The 23,939-nt window shown below is 51.0% G+C and overlaps 1 protein-coding gene across 1 annotated transcript; it reads right to left on the reverse strand.

Moving 5' to 3' along the window:
- Positions 1 to 3,710: 3,710 nt before the first annotated feature.
- Positions 3,711 to 19,450, reverse strand: GPR137C (G protein-coupled receptor 137C). The gene is made up of 7 exons (XM_054400681.1): positions 19,085 to 19,450; positions 11,024 to 11,067; positions 10,073 to 10,301; positions 6,207 to 6,356; positions 5,533 to 5,655; positions 5,312 to 5,427; positions 3,711 to 3,882 (listed from the first exon to the last, which is right to left on the reverse strand). The coding sequence occupies exons 1-7, from the start codon at positions 19,448 to 19,450 to the stop codon at positions 3,711 to 3,713; spliced, it is 1,200 nt and encodes a 399-aa protein (XP_054256656.1).
- Positions 19,451 to 23,939: the final 4,489 nt, after the last annotated feature.

Genomic DNA, 23,939 nt, shown 5'->3' on the forward strand with positions numbered 1-23,939 from the left:
TAAATTACAGGGAAAATTCCTTGCCTGCTCCATGATTCCAACCAGCCCCTTGCTTACACGGTCTCTGGACATCAAATAATCAGTAAGGGGCTGTAGGAGCTCCTGTGCTCCAGAGCTGCAGCCATGCACAGGTGCCTTCCTCATCCTGTGAAGCTCTCTCCTGGTGACAGGCTGGCCCTGATGGTCCCTGCTGCAGGAACCCTGCTTTGTGCCGTAGGCTTCTCCAATTACTTCCTTGTTGGAGGTGTGGGGAGAAGGACCGAGGAGCATAACAAGGAACCTGCTACTCACTGCTTGGTCAGCCTTGTGCTAGAACCTTGTGGGAGCAGTGGTCCTGGGCTCTTGTGGTGTAGAAAGGAGGAAGAGTGTGCCTCAGAAAATGTGCTGCTTGGTGGTTGGTCTCTGGTGGGGAGGAGAAAATGGGGACAAGAAGGAAGAGGTTGAGGCAAATTTAGGCAAGTACTGGAACCTGTTGGCCTTCCTGCTTTTCCCAGCCTGTTTAAGTGGGATCCTCTCCCCTCCTACTCTACCCTCATGGAGTTGCAGCCAGAGTCCTTGGTCCAGTTCTGGGTTCCCCAGTACAAGAGAGACAGGACACTACTGCAAGAGTCCAGGGAGGCTCCAAAGATGCTGAGGGGCCTGGAGCATCTCTGTGAGCAGGAAAGGCTGAGAGAGCTGGGGGTGTTGAGCCTGGAGAAGAGCAGCCTGAGAAGGGACCTGATCGATGCTAGAGCTATGGGGGGAGGGGGGCAAGAGGGTGGGGCCAGACTCTTTTCAGTGGTGCCCAGTGACAGGAACCCAGGAGGTTTCATCTGACCAAGAGGAGAAAAGTTTTTGCTGTGAGGGTGCTGGAACCCCGGAACAGGCTGCTCAGAGAGGTTGTGAAGTCTCCTTCTCCAGAGAGATTCCAAACCCACCTGGACCTTGTGATCCTGGGCAACCTGCTGTGGGTGACCCTGCTTTAGCAGGGGGGTTGGACTGGATGATCTCCAGCACTCCTTTCCCACCCCTACCACTGATTCTGTAATATTTGGGTTTCCATGGGGGCACAGCCACCAAGCACCTGGCCAGGAGCAGGTCTGAAGCTGGCTGGGCTGGCTCAGACCAAGAGCAGACCACAGCAACCCAGCACAGAAAGGGCTTTTTTTTTTTAAACTTTAGTTTTGGTTTTTTTTTTTTATTTCATGAACAGAGCAGTGCTTGGTTACAGTTTAGTGAAGAACAAATAGGTACATTCATTGGCCACAGCTTCCTGGTGCAGGCAGCTGCTGCCCAACTGCCAAAGCCAAAACACTGTTAAACCAGACCCCCTCAAAAAAAATTAAAAGGAAAGAAAAAAAAAAGCTAACAAAAAGGCAACTATGCATTAAAAAAGTCATTGTACTTCTCAGCTATAAATTACTTCAGTAAAACACAGGACCAACCCCACCAGGAGTGGTCAAAGAGTTCTGAAATGAGTAAAACCCAAAACACTTTGCCAGTCACTCATCAGCAACGAGACTCAGAGCCCCCTTACGCCAGGAAGATCATCTTGGTGGTGTGTGCTTCAGTGCAACGTGAACAAGGAGCCTGTAGCCCTTCAGTTTAGTTTTTTTAATTAGGTTTGTTTTTTTTTTTTTTTTGCACTACACTCTTTTCCCTCCAGAAGAAAAACTTAAAGTGCTCCTAGTGCTTTGGAATTTAAGCAAGAAACAGGGGCCACCAACATCACTTAACTGTCTTTGGCGACTTATGGGAAAGGAAAGAAGGGCAACAGCACCCAGCCCAGGCCCTTCAGGAGCTTTGTCATAAGTCGAGCAGTGATCGAGATGGAGCAACCTGTTTTTGTGGCCCAGTTGAGGGAAGGAGGCAGGTCCCTCCCACCACATGAGGTGGAACAGCCAGGAGAGCCACAGCAGGCAGTGTGGGCCTCTCCAGTTCAAGTACTAGAGCAAGAGGGATGGGCTGTTGTCATCTCAGAGCCTTCTCCAAGAAGCAGCTGGGGTTGCTCTTGGTTTTGGGCCAGCAAGAAGGAAGCAGGTTAGCAGAGAGGGGCCCACAAGCCAGAACAGAGGGACAAGGTATGACAAGTCTCTCACTGTGACAAGGTGGGTAACAGGGTGACCAAGCCATACTAGCAAGCATGAGGCAAGGGAGGAGAAGCTGGGTCTGGCCCAGTGCTTGGGGGTTTCTCACACTCAGCTGTGGACACTGATGCACCAACGCCTGACTCAGTGTCCCCCAGCCAGGCAGCACAATCCTGCTCCATACACAGGATCCTGCTCCTTCACTGTCTTGGGTTCCAGCAGCAAGAGCAGCTCAAAGTGGGGTACAAGCAGTTCCAGTTCAGGTTGTCCAGAGGTCAGAGCAGCTGCCCTCTCCAGACCAGTGCCTCCAGCCAAGGCTATGATCAAAGCTGCTTTGCTCATCCCCACATCAGGCCCAGGGACAAGCCAGGAATAACACCAAGCTTTGTCTCCAAGAACCTGATGGAGCTACAGGCCAGGTCAAACTTGGCTATTTTGGTTACAAACTGACCCAGCAGACCCAAACCCTGTGCACACCACCCCACACTGTCAACAGATACTGGGGCAGCAGCAGGACTCCAGACCCAGAGCACTGCCCCCTGAAAAGGGAAAACAAAGATCCCTTCCCTCAGCTCCTACCTCTACCACAAGAGAGACCTCCTGCACCTTAGAGGGGACCCCACCAGTTCACATTCACTTCAGGGTTAAAACTCTTGGTTATTTGCTCAATGCAGTTTAATACTGAGAGGGGAAAGGGGAGCCCCAACCATGGTTGAAGAGCAAGGAGGAGCAGAATCACTGGCCACCTCCCACCACTCACAGCAGCCCTGGTATTACATGTGCTTTGGGCCACTCCAGCTTGAAGCTCTCCCTGAAGGCAGCAGCTTCTTGCCCCACATCACCTGCCAGCAGCTACCATCCATACCAGCCCTCCTCCTCCTTCACCACAAGCCAGTGGGGGTTGGTGACCACCTTAATGCCAGTAGGAACACTTGGTATCATGCTGAGGCTTCTGCTAGGATATGCTCTGAGCTCAGCTTCCACCCCACAGCCCTATGTAGGAGAGCTTGGCTACCAGGTGAAACCAGGACCAGCAGCCAGAGCAAGCCCAGGCTTAGCCCTGGCAGGTGTCAACATGGCACAGCACACATCAAGGTTCCCTGCAGGAGGACCACAGAGCTTCACACTCCCAAATGAGTCAGGATGCAGAGGGCTTCATGAACAGGTCTTTGCAGGGAGGACAGTGCCTCTCCTAGCCACAGATGTGCAATTAAAAAGGAGTAATTAGAACAGTCTCAGACCAAGCATGGCCTGAGCAAGATCCGTTCCTTCCAAGTGTGCAGATAAAAAGTGCAAATACGCATTTTTTGATGTTTTCTTTTCTAGTGAGGAAGCTCTGGTGCAATTTTAGCTGCCAACATCTTGAAGACCAGACCAAGAAGAACTTAAAAAAAAAAAAACCACCAAAAAAAAAAAAAAAGCTTCCAGAGAGTTCAGCTTCATTTTGCTACATGGTACCTTAAAGTCACAGTTCTCTTGCTCACCGCCAGCAGCCGTAGGCTCAAGGTCCCGCTAACGGCCGCAGCAGGTAGTGGAATGTTTGTGTCGACAGGTTCAACGTTTTGGGGAAGGTGGGAAGAAAAACCAGGTCACAATCCTATACATGAATGCCACTTCTGGGAGGAGAAGGACCTCGCAGCCTCTTTAGTCCTGTAGTGGAGGGTATGAGCTGTGGTGGTTATTCATCTCCGAGCCGCCTGCGGCAAAGAGCAAGGGAGCGCTGTCCGTAGCGGCTGAGCCGAGATGGGCACCCACCACGTAGCTGTCACTGCCAGCCAGGGACCCGTAGCAGCCAGAGCACTGAGGGGTGGCCAAGCTGTAGGGAGAGACACAGCAAGTAGATAGGGACTCTTAGAAAGGAGAACTTTGGCTGCAGCTAGGAAAGCTGTTGCTCCCAGCACTGATCATAGAATCGTAAAATCAGTAAGGCTGGAAAAGACCTCTAAGATCATCAGATCCAACTGTCAACCCACCACTGCCCCTAAATCATGTCTCAAAGTGCCTTGTCTGCATGGTTTTTAAACACCCCCAGGGATGGGGACTCCACCACTGCTCTGGGCACCTGCTCCAGCGCTTGAGAATCCTTTTGGTGGAGAAATTGTTGCTTAGTCCAACCTAAACCTCCCTTGGTGAAACTTGAGGCCATTTCCTCTTGTCCTATAACTTGTTAGTTGGGAGACCAACCTCCACCTGGCTCCAACTTCCTTTCAGGGAGTTGTAGAGTGAGAAAGTGTCCTCTTAGTCTTCTTTTCTCCAGGCTAAACAACCCCAGTTTCCTCAGCCACTCCTTACAAGTCCTGTTCTCCAGCCCACTCACCAGCTTCACTGCCCTTCTCTGGACATGCTCCACCACCTCAATGTCCTTCTTGGACTCAAGAGCCCAAAACTGAACTTGGTATTAAGGTGTGGCCTCACCAGTGCCCAGTAGAGGGGGACAATCACTGCCCTGGTCCTGCTGGCCACACTATTGCTGATCCAGGTGAGAATGCTATCAGCCTTCTTACCCACCTGAGCTCACCTTCAGCCAGCTGTTGACCAACACCCCCCAGGTCCTTTCTTTGCTGTGCAGTTTCCAGGTACCCTGTTCCAAGCCTGAAGCATTCATGGGGTTGCTATGACTGATCAGGGCATCCAAACCTGTGGAAGCACCTGCAACATGCTGGCACAGTTATCTCCAAGGAATGGATATAAGGAGAGGAGAACCAGGCCCTACAACACTGGTCAAGAAGAGCCAGAACCTCTCACTACACTCCTGGGCAGGTGAAGTTAAGTCCTCTGAGCAGCAAATTAAGGACTGCCACATTTCCCCTTGGAGTTTTGGTCAGGGATACCTGACCATTCTCTACAACAGGTGTTCCTACAGAGCTTTGTCCCAGTTGGCTCCCAGAGAGCACATCCCTCTCAGGACTTCACCACCTCTTTCCAGTAGAGAAACCTCTCTGGACAAGGTGACTGAAGAGCAATCTGACCCTGCAGCTGAGGAAGGATTCTAGCAAGAGCAGCCATCCTGGTTGAGACCTCCTGTCTGCAGTCACTGCATATGTGGAGATGCAGTGTGAAATCCACCTCTCCAAGTTGGCCATTTTCATCTAAGTGGAAGCTCCTTGTGAGTTGCTGAAGGGACCAAACTCAACCTTTGTCAGAAGCCTCCTTGCCCCAGCTGTCTCTTACACTTACATTTGTCTCCTCAGAGCAGAAGCCAAGAGCTCAGCTGTCTCTACACCAGGCAGCAGGACAACACTCACCCTCCTTCTCTAGCCCCAAGCCGTGACAAGTCATCGTCACTGTCGTAGCGCCTTGGATTGTCAAAGAAGTAAGCTCTGGAGCTGTAACTGTGACTGTTGACCATCCCTGCTGGAGTCTGTCAGAGAGAAAGTTAGGCCAGAAGTGAGGTATTTCTCACAGCTTCCCAACCTCCACCTCCCCAGGCACCTTGGAGCTCCTCAAGCTCCAGCGTGAGGCTTACCAGGTTCTGACTCAGCCTCTGAGCCCGAAAGAAGAGCACCACAAAAGTGGTTGGCACCAGCTCCCAGAGGAAGAGAACCACCCCAAACACCACATACTCTTCACTGCTCACTTCCATGTGCATCTGTGGAAAGAAGTTAAGAGATCTTTGACCCAGCCATCAGCAGAGCCACAGGGCTTCCAAAGCTGAACACAGCATACAAACTAGGAGCATGGAGAACTCAGAGGCAGGAAGCCCTGCAACAGAATAATGACCCTTATCCAGGTCCTGCTACTGTTTTCAGGGAGATGGTTCTCCTCAGCTTGCCACCAGAGTGCTGTTAGCTCCTTCCCCAGAGCAACTCTCCCTCACATGCAGCCACACCCAATTAAGCATTGCTTTTCTGCTCTAGTTGACTTGGTCCTCCTCTTCCCCCCAAAGAAGAGTGGGCAGGCTAAGACTGAAGAGCACAACAAGGAATCCCTCCTGGAGAGGCAGTCAGATTGTGGAAGATTTGGGTTTGCTGTGGTGGAGACATCAAGCAGGGCTTCTGAGGCAGAAAGCCAGCTTGTGTAGGGATTCAGCTGAACAGACCCCCCCAGGCTATCCCCTTTTTATCTTCACAGCCCTCACAGCAGGGAACAATAACTGCCTTTCACTTCACCACCTCTCAACTGAGGATCACAGATACTTACCTTGTCTGAAAGGTTGTCCCAGCCATAGTTAAAAGGACCAGGAACACTGTCTGGAGATATGGCCACAGCTACCAGGTTATAGCAAGCCCTTGAGGAATACAGAAGAGCCACTACAGATCCCACAAGAATAGCCTGGCAGACAGATGTTCCCTAGAATAGGAAGAAGAAACTGGTTTAACACAGACCTTCCTACAGCCCTGTGATTTACCAGCACCACCTCAAGTGCTTAAGAAGGATCTAGAATATTTGCATGGTGTTGCTAAAATATTCAGAGCTGGGTAAGAGCTTCCTTGTGTGATGAGTTCACTGCAGAAGCTGAATGATACAGCCCATGTCACCTGGAAGCAGGGAAGACTTGAGGCACTGGAGTACCATTCCCAGGATCTTATCAGTCAGCTTCAAACTGATGGTCCAGCAAGAAGCTCTTCCAACCACTGTGGTACTCTCCAGAAGGCCAACCAACAGCCATGAGCTTGCTGCTTCTCCTACAGCCTGATCAGACTTTGTCAGTGATGTCCCTCACTCTGCAGCAGTTTGGCACCCCTGACATGGAATCTGTTTGTCTAGGAAAGAAGCCTGAAGAGTTTGGGTGAACAACTAGCAGCTGAAGACCTAGCAGCTGAACCTCAGCATTGCTGTGGGCCAAACCAGGCACTGCTGTACACACTGAAAGGTTGCTAGATGTTCAAGAGCTCTGCCTCCTGGTAGCTTGTGCCAGTGAAGAGCTCACTCCATGTTTCAGAACAGAGATAACTACAGGAGGTACCTGAAGGTCACAGCACCTACCTTTCCTGGATGGCTACTCCTGGGAGAGGAAGTCACCGAAGATCTGTGTCTCCTTTCCTTTGCTAAAAACACCCATGAAGTTTTTTAATAGCTACTGGTAGCCACCAAGGCAGTAAGTGGGCAGGCAAACATCTCAGCAGCTGACTTGCCTTTGTTTTTTAAGCAATCTGCTCTGGAAGCTCACCTCATTGACTTGCTCCACATCCAGGCTATGGAGATGCCAGCTCTCTTCTCCCAGCTTTACAGCTCTTGCTCAAAACAGTGTCTTGGAAGAGTCAGCACAAAAGTGCTGCTGGCAAAGTCCCTATTACACCAGTGAAGCATAGGAGCAAAGTCTCTTTTAGTGCTGTTAGCTGAGTCCTTGGGGTTCAGGTCAGCATAATGAGAAGAGGCTGGGGAAGGTGACGAGGACCACAGGGTAGGATCTGGCTGCATATCTGGCACAGCCTCAATGAGGTCAAGCACAAGGCCCTGTACCTGGGCTAGGACAAACCCCAGCATCATTACAGGCTGGGGAAGGATGAAGGGCTGGAGAGCAGCCCTATGGAGAAGGCCTTGGGGGTGATGGTGGATGTGACCCACACTGTGCACTTGCAGCCCAGACCCAGCCATCTCCTGGGCTGATCCCCAGCAACATGGGCAGCAGGTAGGAGGGGATTCTGCCCTTCTGCTCTGCTAAGGCCCTACCTGTAGTGTTGGGGCCAGCTCTGGAGTCCTTGGCACAGGGGAGACGTGAACCTCTTGGAGAATGAGGAGGTCACAGCAATGATGGGAGAGCTGGAAGTCCCCTGCTGTGAGCCCAGGCTGAGAGTTGGGGTTGTTCAGCCTGGAGAAGAGAAGGCTCTGGGGAGACCTTCTGGTGGCCTTTCAGTGCTTAAAGGGGCTGATCAGAAAGCTGGGGACAGACCTTCGAGCAGGCCCTGTTGTGACAGGACAAGGGGTGAGGGTTTGAACTAAAAACAGGGGAGATTGAAGAGAAGGAAGAAATATTTGATGCTCAGGGTGGAGATACACTAGTCCAGGTTTCCCAGAGGTGGTTGATGCCCCATCCCTGGACCCACTCCAGGTCAGCTTGTCCACAGCTCTGCACAACTTGCTCTAGTTGTAGGTATTCCTGCTGATTGCAGAGGGATTGTATTAGGTGACCTTTAAAGGTCTGTTCCAACCCAAGCCATCCTGTGATTCTATGTCTCCACCTGAGAAGGAGCACAGAACAGAATCTGGCAGCAGTCCAATAGCACAACCTCCTTTCTCAAGTGTCAAGTGGCTCAAATCTCCCTATCTTCAGTGGAAGCAGCCTGAGGGGCCCCTCCAGCCTTGCTGTATTGTTTTGTGTCAGCAGGTTCACAGCTGAAGTTGAGGAGGCAGGACAACCTTTTCAGGCATTTGTGTAACACTTCTGCTCATCCCCACCCTATTTTCACAGCTCCTACACAAGACCAAGTCAGGGGATGCCCACAAGGGAAGGGAGACAACATTTGCATGCAAGAGAGCTTTACCTGACAGTCAGGTTGAGTGTTCAAGCCCAAAGCAGACTTCTCTAGAGCATGTCCTACCTGAGCAAGGCCCCACAGGCAACCTCAGGAATGTAACTAGAGGAAGTTGCTGTGTTGCTGAACCACTGCTGGGTGAACTTGATAAGTTAGTGTCCAGAGCCAGTCAGAGCTGGATACCTGGCCCAGGCAAGCTGGATTGTGAGCAAGTTCTGAGTGCTTAGTCACAGCTCCTGTCTCGCTTCAGATCACCTGGTGGACAGCTGTCACTGGAGCCAGCTAGGAAGACACTCCCAGCCTACACACCCTGGATTCTGGGCAGGAACCAATGTTCTCTGTTGCTTAAGAGAGCCAGACTTCTACAGAAAGCTTCAGCTTCAACCCTGACAGCACAGCTCTGGCCACCCACTCAGATGTCACTCTAAAGACCACAGCCACTTTGAACGGTCACACAAACAGCCTGCTAAGGATCAAGGAGATACCTCCAGCCAATGCATGGCAGTTGGGTGGCTCCAGAAGGTCTTCATAGAAGCTTCCAGGAGCTCACTGAAGGCAGCCTCTCAGAGCAAGTCACAACAGTGATTTAAGCCCATAGAGAGTCACAGTAGCTCAAAAGTACCAGAGCCAGGCAGCTGGCTTCCCTGAATCCACCCATGCTCAGGTGCTAAAGTTTTCCCTGTAGATGTTTCCAGGTTCTTCAAAAGACCCCTCCTCTGCCCCACCATGGACCATTGCCTTTGACAGCAGTGATATGGCTTCCCAGAGGAAGAGGAGGCAGGCCAAGTGCACACTTCATTGCAGCCTACTGCCACACTAAGATGAGACTGGCTGGTGGCTCAGCTTTCCTATCTCCTTGGGAGGGAAGAGCTGTGTACGCTCAGACCCTCAGATGTCCTCCTACCTTGGGGAAAGGCCTAAAGCAGCTTCTCCTCCCCTTCTAAGATGCTCATCTCATCCAGGACAGTCAAGCAATGCCTCAAGTAGCTGAAGCTCTCCCTTTGCAGAGGACTGTTATACATCTGCCAGAGAAAGTACTGCAGATTGTATTGTATTGTCCTTACTGACAACATACTGCAGAAATGGCATCTGCTGCTCTTGAAGAGCCCTCTCCAGTCAAACCCTAAGTTATACGTCTGAACTTGAAAAGCATAAGCAGCTCATCCATCTGAGGGTGATGAACTGGAACAAGCTGTATAGAGGTTGAGTTTCCTTCTCAAACTCACCTGGACATTGTGATCCTGGGCAACCCGCTCTGGGTGACCCTGCTTTAGCAGGGTGGTTGGACTGGATGATCTCCAGAGGTCCAATCCAATCCCACCACACTAAGATTCTGTGATCTTCTCCTGTGCCAGCAAAGCTACAGACAATGTACTCCCCCTAAAATGTGTAGGAATGAAGTGTCCTGCAGCAGAAGCAAGTGCTTTCTGGAGGGGGTAGCTGCCACCTCCACACTGGAAGGTGTCTTTGAGCAAGAGTAGCTCAGGTGCTACCAGGTGAGAATCACCCCAAGTAAGCACACCCAGATCCAGCTGAGAATCCAGGTGATGACTGTGCAGTTTCTGCAGATGACAAGAGGCATTCACCTACCTTAGACTCGAGGTAGACATTTGCTGAAGACATCTTTCCCAGTTTGCACATGCAGCAAGCCAGTGAGATGGCACAGAGGATGAAGAGGCTGTCGTTGACCAGGGCACGGGCAAGGACTGTCCACTTCAGCTGGCTCTCTGGGACCTCACCATGGATTAACATTGCACAAGTTAAGTTCACAACTAAGAAGAGAAGGCTGGTAAATACAGAGCCCAGGTACAACAGGACCCTGGAGAGATGGAGGAGGGGAAAAAAATGGAGACAGAGTCAGTCAGTTCCGGGCTCATTCTGCACCACCCTCCTATCTCATCAGGCAAGAGAACCCCCCAGTGCACCCAGGGCTGTGCTTGCTATCAAGTTCAGACATCTCAGCAAGTTTCAGCCCAGGTCTGCAGAGTATTTGAGCCACCAACTCAAACAGTGGAAGCAGTCATGAGTCGCAAGACTCATCTTCTGACAGTCAGGTTCTTATCTTGCAGATTTTAAGTGTCACTCCAGCTCTGCATTAACTTCAGTCAATAAGCTCTGAGTCATCACAATCACTGTGACTTTATTGAAAGCCACTGGAGCGCCTGTTTTCCTTTGTGGGTTTCTCTGGAAATGGCTGGGAAGCACCTGGGCTGCACTAATACAGGGCTCACTTATTGCTCAAGCCTTAGCCTGCAGAGCTTTTTAGGTGGGACAGCTCAGAAAGACCTTACAAATTCATCTAGTTTGCTACCAGCACTGGTATGGGGATGCTGAGGACATGGAGGCATGCAGCATGGAATTTTGCTTCCTTGGTACCCTAGAAGCTCCCAGTTCTGCCTAAGGCACAACACCGGTCCTTTGGAGCACAGCCAGGTATGGCATTGAGCTCTGGTTTTGAGTCTGAAGCTCCCACTCCTAATACTGCAGCAGGAGTTCACCTCACAGCAGCTTTGCAGGTAACATTAAGGAAGTGTCACTTACTTGTATTTGTTGAATTCAGCTGCACATTTCACTTTGAATATAACCTAGGGGAAAGATTTGCAGAGCATTACTGAGCATGGCCTATAGCTCTCCATCAAACTTAGTTAAGATAGAATCAGAGAATCATTAATGTTGGAAGAGACCTCCAAGACCAAGTCCATCCATTAACCCAGCACTACCAGGTCACCACTAAACCATGTCCCTCAGCACCACACCTACATTGCTTTCCAATCCCTCCAAGGATGGAGACTCCACCACTTCCCTCAGCAGCCTGTTACAGGGCTTGACAACCCTTACAGGAATGAAATTGTTCCTAATGTCCAACCCTCCCTGGCACAGCTCAAGGCCATTTTCTTTTGGCCTATCACTTGTTCCTTGGGAGAACAGACCAACCACCACCTTACTCCAGCATCCTTTCATAAAATTGTAAAAAGCCAAAAGGTCTCCCTTCAGCCTCCTTTCCTCCAGGCTAAACAACCCTAGTTCCCTCAGCTGCTCTTCACAGAACTTGTGCTCTAGGCCCTTCATATTCATTGCCCTTCTTTGGACACATTCCAGCACCTCATTGTCCTTCTTGAAGTGAGGAAGTACAGTAGGGAATCCAGCATCTAGCTGGATATCTTGTAGAGTTAGACAATGGTTGGATTCAAAAGTCTTTTCCAACCAAAATGATTCTATGATCTTGGAGGACTCAAGATTATTAGCACCAAGCTTGTACTGGACTTGCAGATTGGAATTATTTTGCAAGAGCCAGGCTCAAACACAGGTGTTCAACAAGCACAGAAATATTTAATACCCCACATGTGACAAGGACCTTTAAAACCACACTTAAGGACTGCACAAAAAGCAGAAAGCACTCCGGAGATCATTCAAAATGCATCTACTTTGCCCAGTGTTGTGTGCTGCATATTTTAGGACCTCCATCACACTTGATTCCCCTGTTGGAGAAGGCTGTTTCAGCTGCTGTGCTTCAGCAAGACCAACAGCTGATATAAAATAGCCCTCTGGGATTGGATTATGGACCTGCAGACTTAAACAAGCACTTGGAGCTCACAGCTCCTTCACCCTGAAGGTGTCTGTAGGCCAAACACATCTGAAAACTAACTCTGCAATGGTTGGAAGTCCTCCAGAGGTGGAAGGTCCCACCTGCCACGTTGCACAGCACACTTGACAGAAATGGTGGGGCAGGTGCCTCCTGCTGAAGCCTACAGGAGCAGGATTTCTAGCTTAAGGGAGGCTAGACAGTTTAAGAAGCTGACAGCCCAGCTGTGAGCACAGTGGTCCTGCTAGAAGTCAATATGTTTGAACTGGTGTTCAGCCATGGTCAGGACAAGCAGCATAGTGGCAGAGCTACATGGAGCTTGTTTGTCACACACTAATTCAGCATAGCCATGGCAGGAACTGGGTTTTGTCCTGGAGGTGTTTCCAAGCAGCAGAGATGTGGTGCTGACTTGATAGAGTTAGATAATGGTTGGATTCAATCTTAAAGGTCTTTTCCAACCAGATGAATTCTGTGATTCTAGGAAAAAAATGCAGCTCCCGGGACAGACCCCACCAGGAAGGATCTCAAAGCTGAAGTCACATTCTGCCTTAGACAAAGCTTGTGTCTAGAGACTTTGAAGGAACTTGGGAAGAGGTAGGGAAACCATCCATGCAGACCCAGCAGATGTGGGATCAGCAAAAGCCCACTGTAGGATCACTGCCTGTATGTAGAGCTTTAGTTTCATTGCATCTGCAAGGAGTCCTCCCTGTCAGCTTCCAGCCTATGGCTGTGGAGAAGGACAACTCATCTTTTACAAGACACCCTCAGTTAGCTTTTCTTCTGAGGGGATCTCTTGATCCCTGACTCCCAGTCAGCAGCAAGGTAGCAATGGCACTCAAACTTCAGGAAACCCAGAGACATTTCTGGGTTTGAAGATTGTCTGACCCATTGTAGTAACTTCAAGCATTTGAAAGCCTTCCTACAGGGCATCAGACAGCTCCAGCTGCCTCTTTGAGAGCCAGTTTCACTGCCTAGCTCCTCTCCCCAACTCTGAGGGTGGATGAACTCAAGCAGCACTTGCTGGGGAACAAGACAGTAGTACAGCAGAGGGATCTGGCCCTCATGGCTGAGGGGCACAGTACAATTAGCAGCCTTTGAAGTCTTCTGCACTGTTGTCCTGGTCCATACCAGCCCAGAGAAGTACAGAAGCATAGCATAATCCACCTTGAGCTCCAAAGCTCATCTGAGATACAGGAAACCTGGGCCTTGCAAAGACCATGTGGTGACTTCAAAAGAGAAAAATCCCTAGGAGTCTCCCATGACCCTCCTCTGAGCCTGAGGACTAAAACCCACAAAGCTGTCTCAGGGTTAAGAGTGCAATGGAAACCTGAGACTCATGCTTGGCTTGCTGCCACAAAAAGCAGAGGGAGACCACAGCACTAACCTCACACTCCTTAGCCCCCAGCTCTTTAGTCCTGTAACTTCAGGACACCACTCAATTTACAGTGGCTTTAGCTAAGCCATGATTCACCTGAAGGCTGCTTTTTCTCTGTAGGGTCAGTAGGTGACACCAGCAGGGTTCTAAACACATCTCTGAGTTCTTACCCTCAAGCCAATCTCACAGGGCTTTCAGCAGTGGACTACCTCTGCTGCCTTCAAAATCCAAGGACTGCTGATGTAGAGGTCTCTGTTGTGAAGGAGCCAGTGCAGAGCTCAGGAACATTCTTCACAAAAATAAGAAATACAGACCCCTGCCCTCAGACAGCAGGGCAACCCTTGCAACCTGAGCAGTTCCTTCAGACCCTAGCTGAGACCAGCCCCAGAAGTCACACAGTTGCCTGCTGAAAACAAGGAAGAGGTCTCTGCTCACCCAGAGAAGCAGGACTGAGAACATTTACTCCTGAGCAAGCCTTTTATAGCAGTGAGGCAACACTTCATTGTCTTTCCTGAGCCACAAGTCCTTGGAGCAGTTCACATGAGCCACAGACTTAGGAAAAAGGTGAGGCTGAGACGACTTACAGACCTCGAAGGCCCTTGTGATGCTGCAGGCTTGTGTTGTTGTGATGAGAGTGGATGTCTTGCAAAGTGAACACTTTGCTCACGTCACTGCACCCAGAAAGTGAAGTTCCTGGAGCATGTAGAAACATACTCCCCTCCTTAGAGGGCGTACTGGGGGTGTCACAGCTGCTAAAAGATGGCAAGTAACAGACACCATATCCCACAAACAGCTCTGAGGATCATTTTCAACACCTGTACAATCCAGAACCTTAGTCCTAACACTTCAGTGTGGTTTTGGTACAGCCACTTACAATACATCTGAAAGATCCAGAGGAGCCAGAAGTTTCTCATTGTCTGACAGAATCAAAGTCTCTTTGCTCCATGAAGAAATCAAGAGTTTGAGCTCAAGACAAGACATGGCCATGCCCTGCCTTGAGAGAAGCACAGCTCTCAGTTGCAGGAGCATCCACAGCCAGATTCCTTCTCTCACCACAGTCATTCAGCAGCAAACATCGGAGCAGAGCAGGGACTATTTTGGGACTACACCCCAGAACAAGTGTTCTAGCCCCCCTCACCCTGCAGAGAGAGCTGGAACAATCTGTGAGGAGGAGCTCTCACCATCCCCACTAATACTGAGATCATCCCATGCCATCCTGAACACAGGGTGCAACTTGCATGTCCCCTGATTTCCTAGAATAGCTGGGCCCTGGCATGGCCACCTGTTCAGTCAGGAACCATGGAGCCCCTGGGAATCATCAGCTATGGGATGGAGCAGTTTTGAATTTGTGACCCCTTCCCAGCTGTCCTTCTGAGGCAGAGGGCACAAGCTAGTTCCCTGCTAGACAAGAAAAGTGGAAGAGAGCAAGAATGGGTGGAGACTTTCCCAGTTTTCCATCAGAGAAGGCAGGGATACAGAGGACACCAAGGACAAACAGCTTCCAAGCTGGATGCTCCTTCCATGGCTGTCTGCTCCAGTGCAATTCGAGTAGGGAGGGATGAAAGAGGCTGATGTCATCTCATCAGATGGAGCACTTAGAGAAACCCAGACAGGTTAAAGGTTATGGCCACACCAGTCTGGCAGAGCAGCATGCCAAAGCCTCACCTCACAACACCAGCAGAAGGCCTTACTCATTGTGGCACAGTTACTGACTCCCAAATGAGGCAAGGATGCCAAGTGCTCAAGGTCTTTGAAATGGTCAAGATGGAGGCCATTACGGAAGCCCAGACTGGTGGGTGTTGGAAGTGGCCTCTGGAGATCATCTAGTCCAAGGCCCCTGCTAAAGCAGGATCACCCACAGCAAGTTGCCTAGGACCACTATGTCCACCTGGGTTTGGAATCTCTCCAGAGGAGGAGACTCCACAACCTCTCTGGGCAGCCTGCTCCAGGGCTGCAGCACCCTCATAGCAAAGAAGTTTCTCCTCTTGGTCAGATGAAACCTCCTGGGTTCCTGTCACTGGGCACCACTGAAAAGAGTCTGGCCCCATCCTTTTGACCCCTCCCCTTTATCTCTTGATTGGCATTGATCAGATCCCCTCTCAAGCTGCTTTTCTCCAGGCTAAAACAGCCCCAGCTCCCTCAGCTCCCCCCCTTACCCCCAGCATTTTCACTGCCTCTCCTAGACTCTCTCCACTAGTTCCTTCTATCTCTTGAACTAGGGAGCCCAAAACTGGGCCCAGTCTTCCAGCTTTGGCCTCACTAGGGTAGAGTAGAGGAGAAGGAGAACTTCCCTTGATCTGCTGGCCACATTCTTAATGCACTGCTGTGGCTACACTTCCACATGTTCTGTGCTCCTGAGCATGTCCTGGGGGAAAGCAGGAACTGGCAGACTCTTAGGAGAGGCAACATTACTCAAGCAGATGTCTAGGTGACAACAGAGGAGCTGTTCCAAAACTTTCCTGGGATGGATATCTGAGCCATGGGTCTGCCAATTTCAGGCAAGATTTGGAACAGATCTGAGGAATTCTGACCTGATGTACTGTGAACTCTACATCTTCACAGTAACTCATTCTGTTACAAGCTGGAGCAGAGAGGAAGAGATGGTCCCAAGCAGACATTATTACACCTTCTGGTTTTCCAGGTAACAGAACGTTCCACCACCAAAGAATCAATCTTGTCAACCCTCCACATCCCTCTAGGAACCTCAAAAGTCAGGAGGGGATAGGCAGAGGAGAGCTTCTTCCCACAGAAAGAAGAACACCAGACCACGAGTTCAAATTTCAGCCCCATAACAGCCTGGAGTGCAAAACAGCACAAGCTCTCCATGGGCATTTGTTGTTCCCTGGAGCTCTTCCCCCACCCAGCACCATTTCATTCTCAGCTTGTCCATAGCCTGAGGAGCTCCATAAATCAAGCAGGATTAGCTCAAATACCACAGCACAGGCCACGTTTTCTTCCACTGCTTAGACAGATGCCATTTCTCCAGCATCTCCACAAAGAAGGCACTGTGCTCAAAGACAATCAGCCAGGCCATCAGCACAGAAACAGCCTGTGCTTTTATCTGAGGACACACCAGACCAGGATGACACCCTCAGGCTTGAAGACAAATGATCTTCTACAGGTTGTTACCCACTGGCTCTTAAAAACTGGGAATGGATGGGCCTTCCACAGCAGGTTCTGCTTGAATCAGAATGGTTTGGGTTGGAAAGGACCTTCAAGATCACCTAGTTCCAACCCCCCTGCCACGAGCAGAGACACCTTTCCCTAGACCAGGTTGCTCAAGGCCTTGTCCAGCCTGGCCTTGAACAGCTCCAGCGAGGAGGGAAATTAAAGTTTCTGCACCACACTGTTTACATGACAAGTTACACAAACTTATCAGACATCTCTAGATCTTGAGCCACTTCACCTCAACTGCTGTGGTTCCACCACCATAGCTTCTCTCCTTCCTCCAGGTAGTGATAATTCCGGTTCAATTAAACCCTAAGACCCCTTAACACAATTCCTCCTATGATTTAAGAGCAGCCAAGCCAGGCACATCCCAGTTATTTGCCAGCACATTTGTCCAGAGAAGGATGGACTGATTTTATCAGCCTGTTGTCCAAGCAGAGGAGGCCAAATATCACCACTCAGCATCATTTCTATTATTAAAATGGAAGCCAGAAAAACACCAAAGGCTTTGGTCCATCTAGCTGTACTCCTCCTCTAAATCTCAGGATCTGCAGGCTTCACTACCCACCACCACGGGATCACCCATGAGCACCACAGAGTGCTGGACACCCATTCTGCTCGGTGTCAGAACCTCTCTGTAACTAAGCATACCCACCCAGTGTAATAAATAATTTTACCCTTCCCCACTTTAGATTCTGTGCTCTTATTTCCTCAGATAAAATCTCCCTTGGCTCTAGTCTTCAAGGAGAAAGAAATGGGGTATAATCAGCCAGAGTCCACTGAAAAACATGTTGTGGGAAGCCTGAGAATCCATCTGAATTGATTTTGCTGCTCTTTAAAGGAGCTCTTTTAACTGGCCTGCGAAGAGGCAAAGCTGCTGTCAAGTCCAGCGACTTAGAAGAAAACAGAAATCCAGGCACTTTGTGGCACCAGAACACAGGATCCCTTCCTCAGCTTGACTTCAAGGAGACGCAAACACCTCCTGGTTAGAGCAATTGGTAGGTCAGGCTCCCTTTAACAGACAAGATTATGCACACCATGCACCATTTGTTATTTTGCTGCCACTCGATATCTAACACCCAACAGCTTTTTTACCCCCAGATCCCAGGTGTTTACACTGAAGAAGACGGGGCAGGGAGGGGGGAGGAGGAAGAACCAAAACAGCTGAACAACCCCATTGCTCCACGTCTCACATTATCATGTGAATGTTGATGTCCTCAGGAAAATAAAATCATAACTCCCCACGGGTGACACATGGGAGCGATGGAGCGATTTCGCTGTGTGTTAGCGATTCCTTTGTGAGGCTGGCGAACAGCTGAGAGCTGCAGAGCAAAGAATCTGAACAACAACAACAAAGCTGGAGGGAAAGTGCTGCCTATTTACGAAACAAGTCACCAAACTGGAAGGCAGGCAAGCGAAGGGCTGCTCAGGAGAAACTGGAGCAGAAAGAAAATATTTGGAGGAGGACAGGGAAGAGAAAGCCATGGATTTAAAAACAAAGCCAAGTGAAAGGAATAGAGAAAGGGGAACTAAATAACCAAACAAGTGATGGAAAACCTAGAAAAAGAGGAATACAGCTTGGCAACAATAACAAGCAGCTCCGCACTGTCCCAGTAGTGATCATGGTACTGGGAAGGGGCCCACCTCTCCAACCCCAGGCTGTTATTTGGGGAAGCAGGGGGATCTCAGGGCTTTTTTGTGTGTGTGTCTGACAACAAGCTGCAGAACAACAAGCCCAGTTTGCAGCAGAGCGGAGAGATGGAGAGAAGGAGGGAGCGCAGCAACAATAGCAGAAGAGGCTCTAGGTGGTGACGTAATGGTTGGCATCACTCCAGGCCAGAGCAGCCCCTGCTGCTGCCACTTTCTGGTCCCCTTTAGAGAGGAGGAATCAATTATAAGAAGATGCTAAACAATCCTCCCCAGGAGAACCCCACGGTGCTGTCATGTCTCAGAGGGCTGCAAAGGGTAAAGCCCCACCCGGGAGCAGGGCACATCTCTGCACCCCCTCCCCACCCCCAACCCCAAATTCAGGGCATGTGCTTGTTACCCCTCCATACCACCCCGTGGGGGTCTGCGTTTCTGGAAGTCCCCCCTGCACCTCATCACCCTGCTGCAAGGATTCAGGGCACACTTTTTGCTTACTCCCCTCCCCGCCTCCATCCCTCCCCACCCCCAAGCCTGGATTCAAAGCATAATCCCTGGGCTCCCCCACTCCAAGCTTGGATTCAGGGCACATCCTGCATCTTCCCAACCTGCCCTAAAGCCTTCATCGAGGGCAGCCCTCCGAGCACCCACTGAGCCTGACCAGGGCGCACCTCCACCCCCACCCCCCATCCATCCCACCTCAAAGCCTTGACTTCAGGGCACCTCCAAGTTTAGGTGGGGTGGCTGAAGAGGAGCCTTTAACCCCACTGTCCTGCATGGTGAGGATTTGGTGTGTCCCTCCTCCCCCCCCCCCCCAAAGGAAAAAACTTACCTCAGCGAAATAGAGGTTGAGGAGGCAGAGGCTGGAGAAGAGCAGGCAGCCGGGCAGGCAGTAGAGAAGCCAGTGGGCAAAGGGCTGCTGGAGGCGGAGGGCCTGCAGAGAGTTCTGCAGGTAGAAGGAGAAGAGGGTGGTCCTGAGGGCTGCCCAGAGCAGGCAAAGGAAGAGGCAGAGCGTGTGATAGCTCAGCCGCCGCTCCCGGTAGTAGAGGAGCAGCCAGAGCTGCAGGTAGGCGAAGAGGAAGAGCGCGGCGTACAGAGCCGTGTGGAGCACGGTCAGACCCAGCTCCACCGCGTAGGGCACGGCGGCCCCCTCAGCCAGGGCCGCCCCCTCAGCCAGGGCCGCTGCCGTCGGGCTCATGGGGCAGCGGGAAGGCAACGGCCCGACAAACGGTCGCCGCGCCCTCCCCTTCCCCTTCCTCCCCTCAGCCCCGACTCGACACCCCCATGCAACAAAGGGGAGCTTCCCCTCACACCCCTCCAATCCTCCTCCTCCGCCGCCTTCTCGCCCGCCCTCCTGGCTGCGCCGCCCGCCCGCCCGCCGCCAAACAACTCTCTGCCGGGGACAATCAGCTGAGCCCGATTATTTGAGGCGCTCGCTCCTGACAGCGCAGCGCTTCCCATTGGCTGCCCGCCGCCCCGCCCCCCACCGCGCCCGGCAGCCCTGACCATTGGTCTAGTCACCTGTCACTCAACCTCCTCCCCCGCCGGCTCGCCTCTTTACTTCTTAGGTTGACGCTGCCGCCCGCGCTCTTTTTCGCCCCGCCTACTTCTCCTCACCGTCTCCCGCCCCCGGCCCTCAAACCGCGCCTCTGGGGCCAGAGCTTGCGCGGTGGGGCGCGCGGCGTGAGGGGGAGCTCGGCTGCTCTGCGGGGACCCTGCAGCATCTCTGGAGGTACCTGCAGTAATAGGTGCGGAGCCTCGGCACTCTGGGGGCGGTTCTGGCCGGGTTCGAGCGCTGCCTTTCCTGTGGGAAGCAGAGGGCTTTCCTAAAAGGGTTCCTGGAGAAGTCTCGGGGTGGGTTGGGCACCTCCTGGGTGGTGGGTGCGTGGGTGGAAGCTCCACTTGTAGTAGGTGCAGGTTGGGTGGCTGGTGGTGTGGGGATATCTAATTGTAGCTCATGAACTGCCTGTTCTCTACGCGGGATCGTAGCAGCTGAGAGACCTACCAGCAAGAGATCTCGGCTGAGATCCTGGAGATCCCACCGCTGGAAGGGCTGGCACAGACCCACTCAGCTTGATTTCTGGCATCCCAGGTTCTCCAGCGGTACACTCGGATCATCGACCTCCAGAGACTGCAGGTATCAAAGGGAGACCTGGATGCATGGTACTCTCCTAGCAGCCACGGTGGAGAAACAAGGAGCTCAGCCCAGGACGCCTAGGTAGGTGCTGTAGAAGCATAGTGTTGTAGAATGGTTTGAATTGGAAAGGAGCTTTAGAGATCATCTATTCCAGCCCCCCGGCCATGGACAGGAACATCTTCAACTGGATCCTAGCCCCTCCTGGAGGCAGCTCAGCAATATCCGTCCTCCCAGTGCCAGCTGCTTTCCAGGGACTTTGTGGGGGCTGGTCCCCAGGGGCAGACTAAAAGGGGGCAGAGGTGGGTGATACTGTGGGCTGCCTGTTGTGCGTGAGCATCAAAACGTTTCTTTCATAGTTTGGGCAACGGGCAAGGCCCCAGCATGTCCCTCCTGCAGCCTTGGCTAGGAAGAGAGGTCCAGTGTGCTAGAGTGTGCTGGGAAGTGGGAGCTGGAAGTGAAAATTCTAGTAAAACTCCCTGGAAAATGATAGGAGATGGGGCAGCGCGGGAGCATCTCAAGAAAAAGCCTTCAAGGCAAAGCAGGGCAAGATGTACTTTGATATTGATATGTTTCCCACCTCTCCTGATGGTCCTGGAGAAGCATCTCTGCCAGATGCTCAGCACAGCCACCTCTAAAGACATCCTTGTCCCCTGACTGCAGGTCCCTTTCTTGCATTTACACTCAAAAATCAGGCACCAGCCTGAGGGAGAGGCGGTGGTGTGCCAAGAAGCTCCGTTATCATCCAACATGGTGTGCCAGATGTTCCTCCTGTCTCGTGAGCTGCTCCAGCAGGGATTTGTGCTGCAGGCTGATTACACAGTGATCTTCAATGTCCTTAAAACACTACTGGTGGAACATGCTGTGCCAGCTTGTGCACAAAAGGCCTGGCAGTGCTCTGGCTTGGAACAGCACTGATGGAGAAATGCAGGATAAACACCTCAGCACCAAGGTTCTGGTTTTCTGCTGGAAGTAGTGCATGGGTCTGCTGTGGGTCCCAATATCACAGGCTGGCTGGGAGGCTTCTTGAGGTAGATTTGTTGTACACTGCTGCTTCCCCTTTCTTTTATCTCATCATATCAGTGTCTTACAGCCTTCAGAGTCCTCAGCTGGCAAGCTTTAACACCCTGGGTAGATGTTCCTAAAGAAGGAGGATTTAGGATGCTTCTAAATAGAATCAGAATAGTTTAAGCTGGAAAACATTTTGAAGATCATCAGATCCAACCATTAACCTAGCACTGCCAAATCTACCCCTAAACTATGTCCCTCAGCACCACATCTACATGGCTTTTTAATCCCTCCAAGTACGGGGGCTCCATCACTGCCCTGGACAGCCTGTTTCAGGGCTTGACAACCCTTTTGGGTCCAACCTAAATCTCCCATGGTACAACTTGAGGCCATTTCCTTTTGTTTTACTGTTTGTTGCTTGGAAGAAGAAACCAACCCCTACCTGGCTCCAGCCTTCTTTCTGGTGGTTGTAGAGAGCAAGAAGATCTCCTCTCAGTCCTCTTCAGGAGCAGGATCAAGGGTGGTGGGACAGAGTGAGGGATCATGGTGGGGCAGACAGGGCTGACTTCAGGAGAGGTGCAAGGATCAAAGCAGCAATCACACAAAGATGTGGAGGAGGCAGAAGGTGGATGCTAGAAAAACTACAAGAACCAGAGGTGATATGAAGAGAGATCAGGCCTTGGTAGAGGCCGGAGTTGTGTTTTAAGCTGCTGGCACCTTCCTCTGGGTGTAATGCCTTGAAGTCTTTGAGTCACTGGAGGTGCTCCTCTTGCCTCCTTGACAGTAAGCTCTGCTGTTTGACACAGGCTGGTTCCCACATGCCAGGATGGAGTTTATTTTCCCATCCCACTGCAGCCAAGTTTTTAATTTAATAAATATCACCCCCCTGCCCCCATCTTTGTCCCTACTTCTGTAAGATAGAGAAACAGATGGGAGGGCAAAGGACCAGAAAAGCCTGGCAGCTCCCAAAGCTGGAAAGGACAAAACTGGAGATTTTCAGATGAAAAGATAAAAATTCCTGGCTTTCTCAGCTCTGTCTTTGTTCCTTAGTGTTGTTCAGGCCTGACCCAAGCACCTCACCTACATGAAAGTGAGCCTGTGAAGGTGGAGGATGACTGGCCATTGCTAACTCCTTGCTTTTGGAACAAACCAAGGAGTTTAGATTGGATTTAGATGGGGGTTGGTTTTTTCTCTCAAGGAACAGGCAATAGGACAAGAGAAAATCACCTCAAGTTGCACCAGGGGAGGTTTAGGAAACCTTTCTTCCTCCAAAGGGTGGTAAAGCCCTGGAATAGGCTGCCCAGGAAGTGATGGGGTCACCATTCCTGAAAGGATTTGAAAGCTGTGTAGATGTGGTGCTAAGGAACATGGTCTAGTGGTGGGCTTGGCAGTGGTGGGTTGATGGACTTCATCTTCAAGATATCTTCCAACCTAAACTATTCAACGAGTCTATGACTTTTTCTGATTGTTTTTGAGCATTTGAGTTTGAGTTCTTCACAGAGCAACACCAGTAAGCTGACAGCATCTCACAGGGTGTTGGAGGGGATGACAGCCCATGGACACAGGGGCATTCATTAACTGAAACAGCTGCAGCTCACTGTACAGAGTGAACAGCTTCTACAGGTCATCAGTCCCAGCTTTGTCTCTTTGTTGACCAGGGACCATGCTCCTGCACACTCAGCAGCAAAGACCAATACCTGAAGAGCAGGCTGCAAAGGAACCTCTTATGAAACAGGGGAGTGAAGTGGTAAGAAGGTGCTTTCTCATCCTGTAGTGGAAGAGCACTTTGTGTTTTGCCATTTGTCTGAGAAGGACTTGGGGGTGCTGGTGGGTGAAAAGCTATGCATGAGCTGGCACTCTGTGCTCACAGCCCAGAGCCAGCCCTGTCCTGAGCTGATCCCCAGCAGCATGGGCAGCAGTGGAGGGAGGGGATTCTGCCCCTCTGCTGAGACTCCACCTGCAGTGCTGGGGTCAGCTCTGGAGTCCTCAGCACGGGAGAGACATGGACCTGTTGGAGCAAGGCCAGAGGAGGTCACACCTCTGCTGTGAGGCCAGGCTGAGAGAGTTTGGGTTGTTCAGCCTGGAGAAGGCTCCAGGAAGACCTGGTAGCCTTTTAGTACCTACAGGGGCCAATACTTAAATGGGGACAGACATTTTGGCAGGACCTGTTGTCACAGGTTGAGGGATGATAGTTTTCTAGTTCCACTTGGCCATCAAACCATTGATTGGCAACACTTTGAGTACAACCATCCAGCCAATTCCTTATCCATCAAGTGGTTCATCCATCAAATCCACATCTGTCCACTTGCAGATAACACTCAGGGGAAAGAAGATGGCCTTTACTTTTATCTTTACACTTGTCTGAATCAGCTGCACTAGCTGCTGCAGTGCTAGTGACTGATGTCCTCAAGATCTTTGTGTCACATCTGGACATTACAGAGACACTCACCTGTATGTTTATATATATGTATGTATATATGTATATAAATTTTTTCAATGTTTTTCCCCAGTTGTGACTCTCCTGTGCCTGTAGCTGATAACAGCC

This window comes from Indicator indicator, chromosome 4 (genome assembly GCF_027791375.1).
Source record: "Indicator indicator isolate 239-I01 chromosome 4, UM_Iind_1.1, whole genome shotgun sequence".
Taxonomy (NCBI): Eukaryota; Metazoa; Chordata; class Aves; order Piciformes; family Indicatoridae; genus Indicator; species Indicator indicator.